This window comes from Lampetra fluviatilis, chromosome 60, assembly GCF_964198595.1.
Source record: "Lampetra fluviatilis chromosome 60, kcLamFluv1.1, whole genome shotgun sequence".
Classification (NCBI taxonomy): Eukaryota; Metazoa; Chordata; class Hyperoartia; order Petromyzontiformes; family Petromyzontidae; genus Lampetra; species Lampetra fluviatilis.
Genome location: NC_136334.1, coordinates 6,374,806 through 6,394,563, shown reverse-complemented (window position 1 = coordinate 6,394,563; position 19,758 = coordinate 6,374,806). Strand labels below are relative to the sequence as shown.

General features: G+C 51.5%; 1 protein-coding gene across 13 annotated transcripts in view; it reads right to left on the bottom strand.

The window, feature by feature from the left end:
- Positions 1–7,171: 7,171 nt before the first annotated feature.
- Positions 7,172–19,758, bottom strand: part of LOC144950999 (uncharacterized) — a 58,258-nt gene continuing 45,671 nt past the window's right edge. Inside the window, exons 5-9 of one of the 13 annotated variants that reach the window (XR_013640438.1) lie at positions 14,858–15,329; positions 13,105–13,270; positions 11,491–11,547; positions 11,170–11,234; positions 9,006–9,137 (exon numbers count right to left, since the gene is read on the bottom strand). Coding sequence is in view for 6 of the 13 variants with exons in the window: in XM_078881216.1 (XP_078737342.1) it covers positions 11,498–11,542; positions 13,105–13,270; positions 14,858–15,329 (683 nt within the window). In the remaining 7 variants the exon portion in view is untranslated. The other 12 variants (XR_013640435.1, XR_013640436.1, XR_013640437.1 and 9 more) reach the window with 12 other exon arrangements.

Genomic DNA, 19,758 nt, shown 5'->3' with positions numbered 1-19,758 from the left:
TCCCTGCAGTCACGAAAGCTTTAAATCGAAAACGAACAAACCTACCCCATCCCCGTACGTCCAGATGCCTGTTCTGAACCGAGAGGCGTAAGTTCAACCGTTACGCAATAGACGGCGGTGGTGGCATCTACATCTGCAGAACGTGAAGAACCAGTGGCATCTACATCTGCAGAGCGTGAAGAACCAGTGGCATCTACATCTGCTGAACGTGGAGAACCAGTGGCATTTACATCTGCAGAACGTGAAGAACCAGTGGCATCTACATCTGCAGAACGTGAAGAACCAGTGGCATCTACATCTACATAACGTGAAGAACCAGTGGCATCTACATCTGCAGAACGTGAAAAAACAGTGGCATCTACATCTGCAGAACGTGAAGAACCAGTGGCGTCTACAGCTGCAGAACGTGGAGAATCAGTGGCATCTACATCTACAGAACGTGAAGAACCAGTGACATCTACATCTGCAGAACGTGAATAACCAGTGGCATCTACATCTGCAGAACGTGAATAACCAGTGGCATCTACATCTGTAGAACGCGAAGAAACAGTGGCATCTACATCTGCAGAACGTGAATAACCAGTGGCATCTACATCTGCAGAACGTGAAGAACCAGTGGCATCTACATCTGTAGAACGTGAAGAACCAGTGGCATCTACATCTGCAGAACGTGAATAACCAGTGGCATCTACAGCCGCAGAACGTGAATAACCAGTGGCATCTACATCTGCAGAACGTGAAGAACCAGTGGCATCTACATCTACAGAACGTGAAAAACCAGTGGCCTCTACATCTGCAGAACGTGAAGAACCAGTGGCATCTTCATCTATAGAACGTGAAAAACCAGTGGCATCTACATCTGCAGAACGTGAAAAACCAGTGGCATCTACATCTGCAGAGCGTGAAGAACCAGTGGCATCTACATCTGCAGAACGTGAAGAACCAGGGGCATCTACATCTACAGAATGTGAAAAACCAGTGGCATCTACATCTGCAGAACGTGACGAACAGTGGCATCTACATCTGCAGAACGTGAAAAACCAGTGGCATCTACATCTGCAGAACGTGAAAAACCAGTGGCATCTACATCTGCAGAACGTGAAAAACCAGTGGCATCTACATCTGCAGAGCGGGAAGAACCAGTGGCATCTACATCTGCAGAGCGTAAAGAACCAGTGGCATCTACATCTGCAGAACGTGAAGAACCAGTGGCATCTACATCTGTAGAACATTAAGAACCAGTGGCATCTACATCTGTAGAACATTAAGAACCAGTGGCATCTACATCTGCAGAATGCGAAGAACCAGTGGCATCTACATCTGCAGAACGTGAAGAACCAGTGGCATCTATATCTGCAGAACGTGAAGAACTAGTGGCATCTACATCTACAGAACCTGAAGAACCAGTGGCATCTACATCTACAGAACGTGAAGAACCAGTGGCATCTACATCTGCAGAACGTGACGAACAGTGGCATCTACATCTGCAGAACGTGAAAAACCAGTGGCATCTACATCTGCAGAACGTGAAAAACCAGTGGCATCTACATCTGCAGAACGTGAAAAACCAGTGGCATCTACATCTGCAGAGCGGGAAGAACCAGTGGCATCTACAGCTTCAGAACGTGAAGAACCAGTGGCATCTACATCTGCAGAACGTGAAGAACCAGGGGCATCTTCATCTACAGAACACGAAGAACCAGTGGCATCTACATCTGCAGAATGCGAAGAACCAGTGGCATCTACATCTGCAGAACGTGAAGAACCAGTGGCATCTATATCTGCAGAACGTGAATAACTAGTGGCATCTACATCTACAGAACGTGAAGAACCAGTGGCATCTACATCTGCAGAACGTGAAGAACCAGTGGCATCTACATCTGCAGAATGCGAAGAACCAGTGGCATCTACATCTGCAGAACGTGAAGAACCAGTGGCATCTATATCTGCAGAACGTGAATAACTAGTGGCATCTACATCTACAGAATGCGAAGAACCAGTGGCATCTACATCTGCAGAACGTGAAGAACCAGTGGCATCTATATCTGCAGAACGTGAATAACTAGTGGCATCTACATCTACAGAACGTGAAGAACCAGTGGCATCTACATCTGCAGAACGTGACGAACCAGTGGCATCTACAGCTGCAGAACGTGAAGAACCAGTGGCATCTACATCTGCAGAACGTGAAGAACCAGTGGCATCTACAGCTGCAGAACGTGAAGAACCAGTGGCATCTACATCTGCAGAACGTGAAACAGTTGGAGGCAGTCGCCCTCCAGCAACAACTGAGGGCAGAGGAGCGACGCTCACAACAACGGGCGGAGCGCCGGGCGAAAAAATTCAGCAAGTTTACACAGTAGGGGGTACAGCTGGTGGTGCATCTACCGGTCATCTCACTCAGCCAATCCATGGCACCTGCTGGGATCTGTCCCGTGACCTCCTGTCAGCAGCGAGCCTTCGACACTTCACGTGGCCTCAAAGTGCACCTAGCCTGGCACAGGCGCCGTGGTGAAGCCACCAGCGACGTCGTGGTGCATGGCAGGTATTGCTATGATCTTGTGTTATATCTTGATTTTTAGGCTTTCGTGACTGCAGGAATCTATACTATTTGGTTATTTCGGTAAAGTCACGTAGGTTCGAACCAAAGAGTCACGGAGGTGAAAAATAATCAATTAAAATTTTAAATAAATAAAAAATAGAAATAAATAAATCACGACGTTTCGATTGCAACACAAGCAATCGTAATCCGATGTGCAATCGAAACGTGATTTATTGATATTTTTTATTTTTTTATTTATTATTGCAACACAAGCAATCATCATCAGGTGTGTGATGGTTGCTTGTGTTGCAATCGGAACGTCGTGATTTATTTATATCGATTTTTTTTATGTAATTTGTTATTTATTATTTTTCACCTACGTGACTTTACAGAAATAACCAAAGAGTATGGATCCTTCCAGTCACGAAAGCTTCAAATCTAGAATCCACAGGGGATTATTGTGTCCGTCGTGCAGGGAGGGGCTGGGTGGGGAGGGGCTGGGTGGGTAGGGGAGGGTGGGGAGGGACTGGGTGGGGAGGGGCTGGGTGGGGAGGGTGGGGCTGGGTGGGGGGTGGGGCTGGGTGGGGAGGGGCTGGTCACCCCGTGGTGCCCTTATAAAACTCAACGTTTCACCTACTCACGCCGGCTTGTGCCCGCCCTCACAGTCGGGCATATTTGCGGAATACACCACGCCGCCGTTGACCCTGCAGGCCATTGACCGAGCAACCCGACGTTCCTACCAGCTCCCTCCGCAGGACAATGTGTTTATTTGATAAGAGCTCGTTTGCCCGTCCAAGGACGGCTGCATATTGCAGTAAATCTGAAATTTTGAATAGAAAAATTGTTCAGCTCATGATTATTAATTAGGGTTGCCCCATGTGGAGTGACGTCACCCCCTCATGGTTATTGTGAGGGGGTGGGGCATGTGGAGTGACGTCACGGCCTCGTGGTTATTGTTGAGGGGTGGGGCATGTGGAGTGACGTCACGGCCTCGTGGTTATTGTTGAGGGGTGGGGCATGTGGAGTGACGTCACCCCCTCATGGTTATTGTTGAGGGGTGGGGCATGTGGAGTGACGTCACCCCCTCATGATTATTAATGAGGGGTGGGGCATGTGGAGTGACGTCACCCCCTCATGGTTATTGTTGAGGGGTGGAGCATTGTGGAGTGACGTCACCCCCTCATGATTATTAATGAGGGGTGGGGCATGTGGAGTGACGTCACCCCCTCATGATTATTAATGAGGGGAGGGGTGGGGCATGTGGAGTGGGCTTCCTTCTTGTGCGTTCGTGTAAATTTCCACGCGAACATGAATATTAATGAGGGGGGAGGGGCCTCTTTTGCAGTGACGTCACGCACGGACGTAGCACTTTGCTGCGTATATTTATTTTTAACCGTCATTTTGCGTAATCGATTATTTAATACTGGTTGGAACCTCCTGGTTACACCAGCCCACAGGGGATTATTGTGTCCGTCGTGCAGGGGCTGGGTGGGAAGGGAGGGGCTGGGTGGGGAGGGGCTGGATGGGGAGGGTGGGGCTGGGTGGGGGGTGGGAGGGCTGGGTGGGAGGGGAGGATGGGGAGGAGCTGGGTGGGGCTGGGTGGGGAGGATGGGGCTGGGTGGGGCTAGGTGGGGAGGGGCTGGGTGTGGGGTGGGAGGGAGGGGCTGGGTGGGGAGGGGCTGGGTGTGGGGTGGGAGTGGTGGGGTGGGGTGGGGCTGGGTGGGGAGGGGCTGGTCACCCCGTGGTGCCCTTATAAAACTCAACGTTTCACCTACTCACGCCGGCTTGTGCCCGCCCTCACAGTCGGCCATATATTCGCGGAATACACCACGCCGCCGTTGACCCTGCAGGCCATTGACCGAGCAACCCAACGTGTTCCTACCAGCTCCCTCCGCAGGACAATGTGTTTCAGCTCAACCTTCCTCTGCGTTCGTGTACAAATCCACCCACTCATGAATATTAATGAGGGGGGAGGGGTAGGCCTCATGTGGAGTGACGTCACGCGCGGGACGGACAGACGTTTCTGGGTGAATATCGTCGGTAATTATTTGTGGAGAGCGATCGTGGAGCGGCCAACACCGGCGACGATTATCTGAACCGGTCATGGGCCTCCCCTAGGTCGACTCAGCCTTAAGCGAGATACTTTGTGCGGTGTGTAAACATCGCCACTGGGGAGACAAAGGCGGCCGGGCGTGGTGCTGGCCACCCACCCCCTCGTGTACTGTTCCGGCCTTCATAGGTGCTCGCTAACAGCACTTGCCCCTACCGCCTGTTAAGGCTACACGGCGGATCTTTGTCTTTATATTACAAAGACCTCCCGTGTAGTCGACACGGTCTTGTGAGGCCAATGCTGAAGATATTCAGACACTGGACATGGATTCCCACAGACTTAGAGACCCATAGACTGATATCGAGCCATAGACTCACACAGGCTTAGAGACCAATAGACTAACAGACGCACGTATAGACCCAAACTTACAGAGACCCACAGGCTCATATCGACTAATATACTAACACACTGAGACGCACAGACTTAGAGACCAATAGCACACACAGCTTATACACAGCTCACACAGCATTACAAGCTCACACACAGCTCACACAGCATTACAAGCTCACACGCAGCTCACACAGCATTACAAGCTCACACACAGCTCACAGCATTACAAGCTCACACACAGCTCACACAGCATTACAAGCTCACACGCAGCACACACAGCATTACAAGCTCACACACAGCTTATACACAGCACACCAGAGGTGTGGACTCGAGTCATGTGACTTGGACTCGAGTCAGACTCGAGTCATGAATTTGATGACTTGCGACTCGACTTGGACTTGCATAACAATGACTTTGTCCCACCTCTGTAGCACACACAGCATTACAAGCTCATACACAGCACACAGATCATACAGCACACAGTATACAAGCTCATACACAGCAAACACACAGTATACAACAAGCTCACACACAGTATACACACAGCACACACACAGTATACACACAGCTCACACACAGCTCACACACAGCTCACACACAGTATACACACAGCACACACACAGTATACAACAAGCTCACACACAGTATACACACAGCAAACACACAGTATACAACAAGCTCACACACAGTATACACACAGCACACACACAGTATACACACAGCTCACACACAGCTCACACACAGCTCACACACAGCTCACACACAGCACACACACAGTATACAACAAGCTCACACACAGTATACACACAGCAAACACACAGTATACAACAAGCTCACACACAGTATACACACAGCACACACACAGTATACACACAGCTCACACACAGCTCACACACAGCTCACACACAGCTCACACACAGCACACACACAGTATACACACAGCTCACACACAGTATACAACAAGCTCACACACAGTATACAAGCTCACACACAGCACACACACAGTATACACACAGCACACACACAGTATACAACAAGCTCACACACAGTATACACACAGCAAACACACAGTATACAACAAGCTCACACACAGTATACACACAGCACACACACAGTATACACACAGCTCACACACAGCTCACACACAGCTCACACACAGCTCACACACAGCACACACACAGTATACACACAGCAAACACACAGTATACAACAAGCTCACACACAGTATACACACAGCACACACACAGTATACACACAGCTCACACACAGCTCACACACAGCTCACACACAGCTCACACACAGCACACACACAGTATACACACAGCACACACACAGTATACAACAAGCTCACACACAGTATACAAGCTCACACACAGCACACACACAGCTCACACAGCTTACACAGCTCATACATAGCACACACAGCTCACACACAGCACACACACTATACAAGCTCATACACAGCTCACCGCCGGTCAAGACTCAACGAGCAGAGATAATCTGTTGATGCATTTTTGAAAATTTTATTCCAAAGTTGAGAAACGAGAGCATTTTCACTTTCAGAAAAACCCACCGAACATTTTGTACACTTCGGAGTAACCATCGCACGTCCGAACCATCTTTTTTTAAATTTTATTTTACAGTATCACAAACGATTAGAAAAGAAGAAAAACAACACAGAACACTCATCTTGTGTTTAATAAATTATTACAAAAAAAACCTTGAACATATTTTCACTCTCTTTAGTCTTTTACATCTCGACCAACACTTGAGAGAAGAGAAACGAAACAACAAATTTTCTTGGTTCTTTCGGTAAAGTCACGTAGAAGGGAAGTAATAAAATAAAAAATGACATGACATAATATTTTATATTTAATTTTTATTATATTATTATTTCCATTCTACGTGACTTTACCGAAAGAACCAAGAAGATGATAATGATTGTCGATTTAAAGCTTTGGTGACTGCAGGGATTCATCTTCTTGGTTCTTTCAGTAAAGTCACGTAGAAGGGAAATAATAAAAATGAAACATAATAACATATAATTCTCACGACGTTTCGGCCACAACGCAAGCAGCCATCCTCAGGTGAAGAACAGGTCTGTCGGAAAGACAGCGTCTGAATGAATGAAAAATATTAAATAAATGGGTTCATTCAGACGCTGTCTTTCCGACAGACCTGTTCTTCACCTGAGGATGGCTGCTTGCGTTGTGGCCGAAACGTCGTGAGAATTATATGTTATTATGTTTCATTTTTATTATTTTATTATTTCCCTTCTACGTGACTTTACCGAAAGAACCAAGAAGATGAATCCCTGCAGTCACCAAAGCTTTAAATCGAAACGACAAAGTTTTAACCCTTTGCCTTTTAGTTTATCCACCCCCCCCCCTTAGATGTGGACAGAGTAGACGGGGTCAAGTGGTCCTGCTTTCTCTGGGGGTGCACCCGAGACTGAATGTTCATAGGACGGAGTGCCTGCAGCAGCAGCTCGCTCATCCGAACCATACTTCACCACGCCGGCTCAAGTGCGGCTTTGGCGATGGCTGGCGGTAGTAGTTGCGGTACCGTCTGCAAGGCGCGGCAAACCGGCCCACACTATCACGCTGCCGCCGAGGTTTGAATCTCGGGTGGGGGACCTCCGTTGAGGCCGTGTGAGCGCGTCGTACCCCGGCCGCCGATTTGTTTGACGCGCCACGGCGAGTCGACACCGACGGTGGCTTGTGCGAGCGTGATTCGAACTCGGGTCGCCGTGCCTCGCAGTGCAAAGCGCGAACGACTACCGCGCTCCCCACACATACGGGCACACAGGCACACGCACACACACTCTGTATGAAGATACACAGATCCCCCCCCACGTAGCCCTGAGAGACTGTGGGGGTCGCGTGCTGTTCAGCGAGCACCGACGAAGGCTGGTACGGCACACGATGGGGGCGGGTGGCCAGCACCACGCCCGACCGCCTTTGTCTCCCCAGTGGTGATGTTTACACAACGTATACTGTGTATATGCACGGACATGAACACATACCCAAAGACACAAATATCCCCCCGTATAGTCTCTAACAGATTCTAGAGGCAAGTGCTGTGATAGCGAGCACCTATGAAGGCCGGCACGGCACACGAGGTGGTGTGGGTGGCCAGCACCACGCCCGACCGCCTTTGTCTCCCCAGTGGCGATGTTTACGACACACCGCACCAGGTAGTCATTTGAGGCTGAGTCGACCTAGGGGAGGCCGGGGACCGGTTCAGATAATCGTCACTGGTGTTGGCCGTGAGCGGGAATCGAACTCGGGTCGCTGGGTTCATAGCGCAGCGCGCTAACCGCTACACTACCGCTCCCCACATAAACACACACACACGCACACACCTACACGCAACAACAACCGCCATTCGCCACTAAGTGGCAGTGACATCACCACGGCGCTTGTGCCAGGCCATGTGCACCTTGAGGCCACGTGAAGTGTCGAACGCTGGCAGGAGGTCACGGGGCAGACCCAGCAGGTGCCACGGGTCGACTGACCGAGATGACTAGCCGATGCACAACCTGTGCCTCCTACTGTGCCAACAGCATATATATATACACACACCGACACTCATACATATCATCTGATTATACAATGACAATCACACAGGATTACCAGTCCCTAATCTTTGGTAATCTGATTACAATACCGCTGTTTGTGTGCGTAGCGTGGCGTGCCGTGTGTGCCGTGGGTGTGCGTGGCGTGCCGTGTGTGTGCCGTGTGCGTGCGTGGCGTGTATGTGTGTAGCGCGCGTGGCGTGTGTATATGCGGGGAGCGGTGGAGCAGCGGTAAGCGCTGCACTACGAATCTGGCGACCCGAGTTCGATTCTCGCTCACGGCCATCAGCAGTGGCGAATATCTGAACTCGTTCTGGGCCTCCCCTGGTGCGGTGTGTAGTAAACATCGCCACTGGGGAGACAAAGGCGGCCGTGCGTGGTGCTGGCCGCCCACCCGTTCGTCTGCCGTGCCGGTCTTCATAGGCGCTCGCTAACAGCACTTGCCCCAACAGTCTTGGTGGTAAAGGCTACACGGGGGATCTTTGTCTGTGCGTGGCGCGCGAGTGGTGAACACAATCGAAGGGGTTCCCAGGGCGAAACGTTCACCGCCCCATCCAGGTACCCACAATGCCTTGGAGCTGCGGATCACAAAATCAACCGTGGCGTTACTGACAATCGACGATTAACAATTCCGATTTAAAGCTTCTTCCGTGACTGCAGGGATTCATCTTCTTGGTTCTTTCGGTAAAGTCACGTAGAAGGGAAATAATAAAATAATAAAAATAAAACATTATAGAATAATTCTCACGACGTTTCGGCCACAACGCAAGCAGCCGTCCTCAGGTGAAGAACAGGTTGTCGGAAAGACAGTGTCTGAATGAACCCATTTATTTAATATTTTTCATCCATTCAGACGCTGTCTTTCCGACAGACCTGTTCTTCACCTGAGGACGGCTGCTTGCGTTGTGGCCGAAACGTCGTGAGAATTGTATTTTATTATGTTTCATTTTTATTATTTTATTATTTCCCTTCTACGTGACTTTACCGAAAGAACCAAGAAGATTAACAATTCGTCATTTAATTACGGGCTAATGATACATTTTTACAAACATTTGAAAGTCACAATCGAATCCAGGAAGACGAAGTTGCAAGTCGGCCAGAAGCAACACCGAAGGTCATCCAAGTTAACCCCGTGTGCTCCGTCACGGAGATGTTGGACAACTCCACGAATGAGCGTCATTATACGTGCGGCAGGAAACCCCCCCCGGGGTGCCCGAAGGAAAACCCAACGCATACAAGGCGGCGGGGGGTCAAGACCCAATCCCCGCACGAATGGAAATTATCCCCACATATACTCTTAGTTCTTTCGGTAAAGTTACGTAGGTAAAAAATGAAATTCAAATGAATAAAAATAAAATAATAAAAATCACGACGTTTCGGAGGCAACACAAGTCTCCGTCATCAGGTGGGACCGTCACATGTTAATTTCATTTTTTACCTACGTGACTTTACCGAAAGAATTAAGAGTATGAATCCTTGCAGTCACGAAAGCTTCAAATCTAGAATTATCCCCACTTGCCACCCCGCCATCATTCCCTATAGAACTAAAAGCTGAACAATTACAGTCATTGGTTCTTTCGGTAAAGTCACGTATGTAGAAATAAAATACAATTTTAATAAGTCACAAATAAAATTAATCACGACGTTTCGAACGCAACACAAGCCGCTCATCATCAGGTGAAAATGGGGCAAAACACACAGCGAGGGAACACACAGGGAAGGACATCACACACGGAGCACACACAGAACGGCAAACTGCATGGAGGCAAATACAGCAAGGAACTTAATGCGATGCAAACCAGTCGGCCAACAACACAGTTAGACACTAACCTGGTTGACCACGTATTTCAAAAGACTGCTATTTTCACCAGGTTATGCTCACTGAGCTGTTTAAGCTCGTTTGTCAGAAGCGAGCTGGACACAAATGATAGCTGGGAAATGTATAGCAGCAGCAGCAGCAGCCGAATACTCAAAACACGTGACGTTGATTCTAAATGTGGAGGGGGAAAACCGGGGGGGGACCAGGAGAAAAATATACGCGACCACGGGGAGAGAGAGACACGCAAACTCCAAATATACAACAGGCGTCACAGGGTCGGGATCGAACCCACGACCACCTGTAAACCAGGCGAGGTAGTTAACATCTCACTATGGAGAGAGAGAGACACGCAAACTCCAAATTTACAACAGGCGTCAGGGTCAAGATCGAACTCACGACCTCCTGTAAACCAGGCGAGGTAGTTAACATCTCACCATGGAGAGAGACACGCAAACTCCAAATATACAACAGGCGTCAGGGTCGGGATCGAACCCACGACCTCCTGTAGACCAGGCGAGGTAGTTAACATCTCACCATGGAGAGAGACACGCAAACTGCAAATTTACAACAGGCGTCAGGGTCGGGATCGAACCCACGACCACCTATAATATACCAGGCGAGGGAGTTCACATCTCACCACCGTGGCGGCCTGATGCACCCTCTACAGTGCTGCATTACAGGCCATGTGCAGTAGCGTAGCCACGACCGACAGGGTACAGGAACAGATGAAACACGTGGAGCGGGCTCACGTGGATTGGACTCAGGAGGGAACTCACGTGGAGCAGACTTACCTGAAGTTGACCCCAGTGGAGCGGGTGTTGGTGGTAGGGGTCTGATTGATTCTTAGTGTGATTCACTGCACCACACACACACACACACACGTGCCACACACACACACACACGTGCCACACACACACAAACACCCCACACATACACCGCACATCTCACACTCCATACACACCTCACACACCATGCACATCTCACACACGTGGGATGACCCCACCAACAATAAAAAAGACACCACAAGCACATACGCACCACGCCACATACATACGGCACACACCACACCTTCACACATAAACCACGCACACTTCCACACAGTCGACACTCACTGTGCCTTCAAGTCCACGAGTCTGCATCGGGACCCAGATCAGCTACATCCTGCTATTCTGGAAAACACACAAAAGGAATTTGAGCAAGAGGTTAACATCTCGCGGAAGGTGACACACTCACGCTTTGCGACTGGCATTTTTGAACTCGTTCAAAGCATTTCACCTGGAAACATCGCGCGAGATGGAGCATGTTCATTTAACACATCGGCTTTCGCGACCAATATCATCCGTAAGAGTTTTTTGGGGTTAGTCACCTGGTCAATCACCTGGTCAATCACCTGATCAGTCACCTGATCAGTCACCTGATCAGTCACCTGGTCAAACACCTGGTCAAACACCTGATCAGTCACCTGATCAGTCACCTGATCAGTCACCTGGTCAATCACCTGATCAGTCACCTGGTCAATCACCTGATCAGTCACCTGGTCAGTCACCTGATCAGTCACCTGGTCAGTCACCTGGTCAGTCACCTGGTCAGTCACCTGATCAGTCACCTGGTCAAACACCTGATCAGTCACCTGATCAATCACCTGGTCAATCACCTGATCAGTCACCTGGTCAGTCACCTGGTCAGTCACCTGGTCAGTCACTTGGTCAGTCACCTGGTCAGTCACCTGGTCAGTCACCTGGTCAGTCACCTGGTCAGTCACCTGCTCAATCACCTGGTCAATCACCTGGTCAATCACCTGGTCAGTCCCCTGATCAGGTGACTGATCAGTCACCTGATCAGTCACCTGGTCAATCACCTGATCAGTCACCTGGTCAATCACCTGATCAGTCACCTGGTCAGTCACCTGGTCAGTCACCTGCTCAGTCACCTGATCAGTCACCTGGTCAGTCACCTGGTCAGTCACCTGGTCAGTCACCTGCTCAGTCACCTGGTCAGTCACCTGATCAGTCACCTGGTCAGTCACCTGGTCAGTCACCTGGTCAGTCACCTGATCAGTCACCTGGTCAGTCACCTGGTCAGTCACCTGGTCAGTCACCTGGTCAGTCACCTGATCAGTCACCTGGTCAGTCACCTGGTCAGTCACCTGCTCAATCACCTGATCAGTCACCTGATCAGTCACCTGGTCAGTCACCTGGTCAGTCACCTGGTCAGTCACCTGGTCAAACACCTGCTCAATCACCTGGTCAGTCACCTGGTCAGTCACCTGGTCAGTCACCTGGTCAATCACCTGCTCAATCACCTGATCAGTCACCTGGTCAGTCACCTGGTCAGTCACCTGGTCAGTCACCTGCTCAATCACTTGATCAGTCACCTGGTCAGTCACCTGGTCAGTCACCTGGTCAGTCACCTGGTCAATCACCTGCTCAATCACCTGATCAATCACCTGATCAGTCACCTGGTCAGTCACCTGGTCAATCACCTGGTCAAACACCTGCTCGATCGATCACCTGCTCGATCGATCACCTGCTCGATCGATCACCTGCTCAATCGATCACCTGCTCAATCACCTGATCAGTCACCTGGTCAGTCACCTGCTCGATCACCCCGTTCAATCGCCCGGTCATCCACACACCCACACACCCACACACCCCCAGCACCCGCCCCTGTCAACCATCGACGAGTCAGCCGGCCAGTCGCCCCGTCGACACAACCCGGTTGCCCACCTGGTCGTGCACCTGGCTTGGCGCGAGGCCATTCCGCGATGCGGCCGCCGCCGCCGCCGCCGCCGCCACCGCCCTGTCGTGCGAACTCCGGCAAACGTCTTCGAAATCCTCGGCAGAATCGCCGAAGCCGTGGTAGTGGCCGAAGGCGTAGAAGTCATCGTTATCCCTGTCGGTGGGGGGGGGGGCGATCGGGGAAAAACGAGTATGCACGCACGGATTCGGTGAACGAGCTGCACGGTGCGTTCGTACTTGATATGCGACGGTCAAAGGCGAGTTCCGAGCCTCGCAAGCGACGGCGTCGTCACTTATTAAGTTCACTTGCTTGCTTAGGACCGTGCAAATCTTTCGGTCGTTTTTTAACCCACTTCCCGTGATCCAATCGAGCTGACATTTTGCACACAGACTCGTTGTGCGTGACAATGCATTTTCGTGAAAAAATTTTTCCTAAATTTTACACTGTTTAGGGAATTTTTTAAAAATATTTAATTACCAATTGTTTAATGCTGCCAGACAATCTTCTGACCCATAGGTGGCAGCCATCTCAAGCCAGAGGACGAGAGGACTCTAGCCGCCACGCATATAAAGGATTTATAGTGAAAAACTTTGTTTTTACGGGTTATACTTGTTTTTGATTACCACCAACACAAAGACAAAGACCCTCCCCACCCCACCCCCCCGCATGGCCTGTAACAGATTGTTGGGGCAAGTGCTGTTAGCGAGTAGCACCTATGAAGGCCGGAGCGGCACACGACTGGGGTGGGTTGCCAGCACCACGCCCGGTCGCCTTTGTCTCCCCAGTGACCATGTTTACTACACACCGCACGAGGTACTCATTTGAGGCCGGGTCGACCCAGGGGAGGCCCAGGGTCGGTTAAAATAATCGATAGTTTCGTAACGCAGCGCGCTGACTGTTATACTACCAACACCACCGTCATCATCGTCGTCGTCATCGTCGTCATCATCGTCGTCATCATCGTCGTCGTCATCGTCGTCGTCATCATCGTCGTCGTCGCCACCACCTTCGTGGGCATCTCGACCACCACCATCAACGCCGACTGGCCATCAGCAACACTCACAAAAACCTTCACACCAGCACCACCACAACCTCCATCAACACCACTACCATCACCATCACCACTACCATCAACACCATCATAAACACCTTCACCAACACCATCATCATCATCATCAACACCACGACCATCATCAACATCAAGAACACCTTCATCAGCACCACCACCATCATTATCAACACCACCACCACCACCACCTTCACCATCAACACGGGAGCTTTTCTTCCAGTATCAGAGTATGAATAAAATAGGTGTTGATATGTTCAAGCACCAAATATAAACATTTTGCAAGGAATCAAGTTACTGCATTAAGCACACACGGTACCTGTACTGAACATGCAAACAAAAACATGCACTGATAATATATAGCATTGACTTTGAAATTGATTTGTCTACACCAGAGACAGCCTTCTTTAGGACCTCATCTCACCAGCGTCAGACCAGAACGCTAAAAGGCGAACCACCACCATCATCAACACCGCCACCATCATCATCATCATCAACACCACCACCATCATCATCATCATCAACACCGCCACCATCATCATCATCATCAACACCGCCACCATCATCATCACCACGAACACCACACTACCTCACCACCTCACCATCTCCTCACCGCCACGCCACCACCACCACCACCACCACCGCCACCACGACCACCCAAAATCAACAATCACCTCTCTCCGTTGTCCAGCCAACCCAGTCTCTTTGGCCACAGAGGTCTCTGTTCCACCATGCTGCTGGGACTACCGTTCTGATGCAGTTGTCCAAACAGCACGGGAGGGGGGCTACGCTCGCCCTCTCGCTCACCATCCTCGCCCCCTCGCCCACACTCCATCCCGCACTCCGCCACCCCTCCGTTGGCGAACTCCATTACGTTGGCCGGGGAAAGGGAACAGGAATCCGTCCCAGGATTTGCGGCGCCCGTTTCCCCACCACCAACACCGCCGCCGCCACCGCCACCACCGCCACCACCAACCCCGTTGGTGGGATCCGCCTGGGGCAGTCCGCGTTCCGCGAGGCAGAAACCCGCGCCGTGTCTTTCCGCGCCGGCACACCAGGCGCGCTCCGGTCCGTGGAGAATGTAGGGCCAGGCGTTCTCCACCAACACCTCCTCCTCCTCATCATCCACATCGTCGTCGTCGTCGTCTGAATGGGAGACACGAGGAGGGGGCCGGAGAGGGGGGGGGGGGGGTGGAGGGCGTGGGGGTAGTGGGGGAGTCGCGACCAGCGACCAAAATAAAAAACAACACAAACGAGCGATTAGAAAGGTGAAGGTGATGCGGCGAAAGCAAAAGAGCCGATCGCGCGTGTCAGGGTTTCGGGGTTTCTATTTTAGCCGCGGAAACACCCGTGGGGGCGCCGAGTGGACGGACCGCCAGGGCGCTAAGCGATTCGCTCGCTCCCGCATCGCTCGTCGCTGGGAAAGAATGGAATCCACGGCGATTCTGGAGTAGCAGGGAGGCTCAATTCCAGATGCCGCATTGTTTTGCTGCAGCGTCCTAGCCGCGCTCGTTCAGTCACCGTCTGTAAAATGCGTGCTCTTACCTGTAACGGGCTTCGGTCAGCATGTCTTGTGTCGTGTGTACGTGAGTCAGTCTCCGTCCGTACGTCCGTCCGTTCGTCCGTACGTTGGTCCGTACGTTGGTCCGTACGTTCGTCCGTACGTCTGTCCGTCCATACCATGGGCATCACGATCGCAAAGGCTGCACCTTAGCAGGACAAATCTCGTCAAATCATCTGCGAGCTCGGTACAGACAGAACCAATCGACTGCACGTCAGCGATTAGCGTCAACAACAAGGAGCCGATAATTTTATTTTGCCATCGACTTTTTTTTCGCGATTGACTACTTCCGGAAGGGGAGCACCCACCGCCCGACACACCGACAAACCCCACCCCCATAACTCCCGAAGGAGGGAAACCCCCGCCCAAGCTACAACGTGACACGCGCACCACATCACCTCCCGTCCAGCGGCACAACGTCGATAAAACAGACTTTTTTTTTTTCATTTTTCTGCCCCAAACTTATCCCTCGCTTTGCCCGATCTCGGTCGAGGAAAGCAAATGGGGACTACGGCCTCAGGCCTACTCATACACACGCGTCTACAAGTCGCAGGAGGGGTGGGGGCTCCCCCCCGCCCCCCCCCAGGTGGTGGAGCACTCCCAAGTACAAAGAACCACGGATTCATCTGTAAAATCAGACAAAAGCACAACGAGAAACCAGAGTTTTAAAGACGAGAGGGGGATAAAAGGACACGCGCACGCACACAGACGTGCGCACGCACACACACACGCGCACGCACACACACACGCGCACGCACACACGCACGCGCAAACACGCACACACGCGCACGCACACACGCACACACACGCACGAGCACGCACATGAACGTCGGCCAATAATTGTCAAACATCAAAAACAGCAAAAGAAGTTCCAAAAGGTGCGTGCGAGTGCGTGCGGGTGTGCGAAAGGTGCGATAGTGTGTGTGCAGCGTGCGTACGTGATCATGTGCGCGTGCTTGCGAATGTGTGTGCGTGAGAATGGCGTGTCAGTGCGCGCGTGATTGCGTGGGAGTGCGTCCGTGCGAGTGTGCGTTAGTGCGCGTGTGTGCGAGCTTGTACGCGTGTGTGGGTAGTGTGCGTGCTTATGAATGTGTGCGTGAGAATGGCGTGTCAGTGCGCGCGCGAGTACGTAGGAGTGTGCGTGCGTGCGTCCACGTGCGTGCGAGTGTGCGCTTGTGAATGAGCGTGCGTGCGCGTGCGTGAGAAAGGTGTGTTAGTGTGTGTGCGAGTACGTGCGAGTGTGTACGAGAGCGTGTGCGCAAAGTGTATTATTAGCACGTACGATGAGTCTTGCTGCGTGCGTGTGCACGAGGCGTGTTGGTTGGTGCGTGCGTGCACGATTGTGTGTGCGCGCGTGTGGGTTGGTGGGTACGTACGTTCAAAACAGGCGCGTGTGCTTGCATGGGTGCGAGATGTTGGCGTGCGTGCGTGCGCAGTGCCCGCATTCAATAACGTTACGACTTTTAAAACGGCTCGTTTCCTTGCAACCGCTACAGACAAACCCCCGGTTCTCATCATCGATTTCAACGTCCTTTATTATTACTGTGTGCGTGTGGTGTATCTGTGTACACGGGGCGAACTTCTGGCAACTGTTGTCAATGTTTAAAAATCATCGAGCCGGACACGCAGTGGTGGGGGTTGGGGGTGGGGGTAAGGGGCGGGGGGGGGGCAGGGCCCCCCTTCCCCCCCTCCGATCGTAGGGACAACGCAAGCAAAGTCGGGGGCCGCGGACACGGTGGTCAGCAAAACTTCCAGGCTTTATTTCGCGATTAAAGCGCCGAATGCAGGACTCTACCCCGCGCGACGCTACCGACGTAGACCGCCGCGTCGTAACAAAAGGGGGCCGGGGGGAGGGAGGGGGGTGCGCGCGTGTGCTCGGGACATCGGTTGCGTGAAGCAAAAAAGTACAAAAAAAAATGAAAAAGGGCGTAACAGCAGTAACGACGGCTCGCGAGCGATCTCGGTGGAGACGCTGCCGTGTCGGGTTTAACAACCGGCGGCGACGACGTCGGCTAGGAGGAGGTGTTGCCTGTGAACTGGCCCGACCGACGGCCGTGGGCACAACAACGGATTTGGCGCACGACGCAAACCGACGGAGAGGGGGGCGAGACAAACAAGCGGAGCTCACGTCGCGCCCGTCGCTCAAACCGTCCGGTCGTGGGCGATCGGATCAACCCGTCACACCATCGTAACAGATTAAAGACGTTCGATTTTTTTGGGGGGGGTGGGGGGGGTTTGTGTTTTTAACTTTACACTGGGGAGGGGGGGGGGGTAACAATAGAGTCACAAAAGCAGAGTAAACAATCCGTTTAGAAAAAAACAACGGCGACGATCGTACGATCGAAAAGGTCATCATCATCATCACCACCACCGCCACCTTGGAACGCGAGTGCAAAATATTTTATTTCTTTTTTTCAATCCGCGTAGAACGGAATTTCAAAATCGGGGAGTAACAAACGAAAGTTGACACGGGTCGCGGCGGTTTCGTAGCACGGCGAGCAAATCAATGCGATGCCACACACACACACACACGCACGCACACACACACGCACGCACGCACACACGCACGCACACACACGCGTGCGCGTGACACAGCCAACTTGTGTACTAACATTTGCCACACAAGCTGGTGTGGGGTCAAGGGTCTGTGTGCGAAATCCGGGCTGGATTTGGGTCGCGGGACATTAACAGACACACGTACACACGCACGCGCATACACACGACCGCCAAAGATAAAGAGTTTAATATTTGAAAGCGATAACAGCTGCTACCACGAACACGCTCGCGCGCGCACACACACACACACATTGACAATCCGGTCGGTATACCTACACACTAAAGACGTTCAAAAGGGTGGGTGGGGAGAGTTATGCGCGCTGACGCAGAGAGGGCAGCGAGCGGACTCGATGAGGTGGCCGTGTGCGAGCTCTCACTACGTGGTCCCCATGCAGTGAAGTGCACTGAATTTATCATCATCACCACCACCATCGTCATCATCATCATCACCATCATCGTCATCACCACCATCGTCATCATCGTCATCATCACCACCATCGTCATCATCATCACTATCGTCATCACCATCGTCATCATCATCATCATCACCATCGTCATCATCATCACCATCGTCATCATCACCCACCGCCATCCATTGTCATCACCATCATCTTTGTCATGATTACCACCATCGGAATCACCACCACCACCACCATCATCATCATGTTTGTCGTTCTTCCACTGCACCTCTGATGAGCAGGGTTGGCTACGTACGGTGCGAAAGAAGTTCACCGTACGTACGCACATCACCGCCACCACCACCAACAACATCATCATCATCACCACCACCACCATCACCACCACAATCGTCAACGTCCCAAGGCTGTAATCCTCGCAGGAGATCTGTGTCACTGCTCACTCCACACAGAGCACCCCAAGCTCACGTTGCCCAAATGAATTCCCCCATACGTGGTGACGTCAGTCGATCGATCGCTCGACCGACCAAATCAAACGCAACCACGGACACAAAGCGGCAGGAGTTAACAATCCGTTCAAAAACTACGACAAAGACTCATCTTCTTGGTTCTTTCGGTAAAGTCACGTAGAAGGGATCTCCTGCGAGGATTACGTAGAAGGGAAATAATTTCCCTTCTACGTGACGAAGAATTTCCCTTCTACGCGACTTTACCGAAAGAACCAAGAAGATGAATCCCTGCAGTCACGAAAGCTTTAAATCGAAATTTACGACAAAGACGATGATGTCCGTGAAGGGTTGAAGGTCATCATCATCACCGCGGGACGATCGCCTCTGTCTCTCGCTCGCTGCGATGCATGCGGAAGGCACTGGGCAGAGGGTTCTCGGGGGACAATAAACTAGAAAGTATTTTTATTTTGCCAGGTAAGGCCTACTAAGCTAATTAGGTCTTTTTCAGAAGCGACCTGGCCACAGACGATAGCTCAACGAAGTGGTCTTATCGTCATCATCATCATCGCGTGGAAATGTACAGCAGGAGCCAA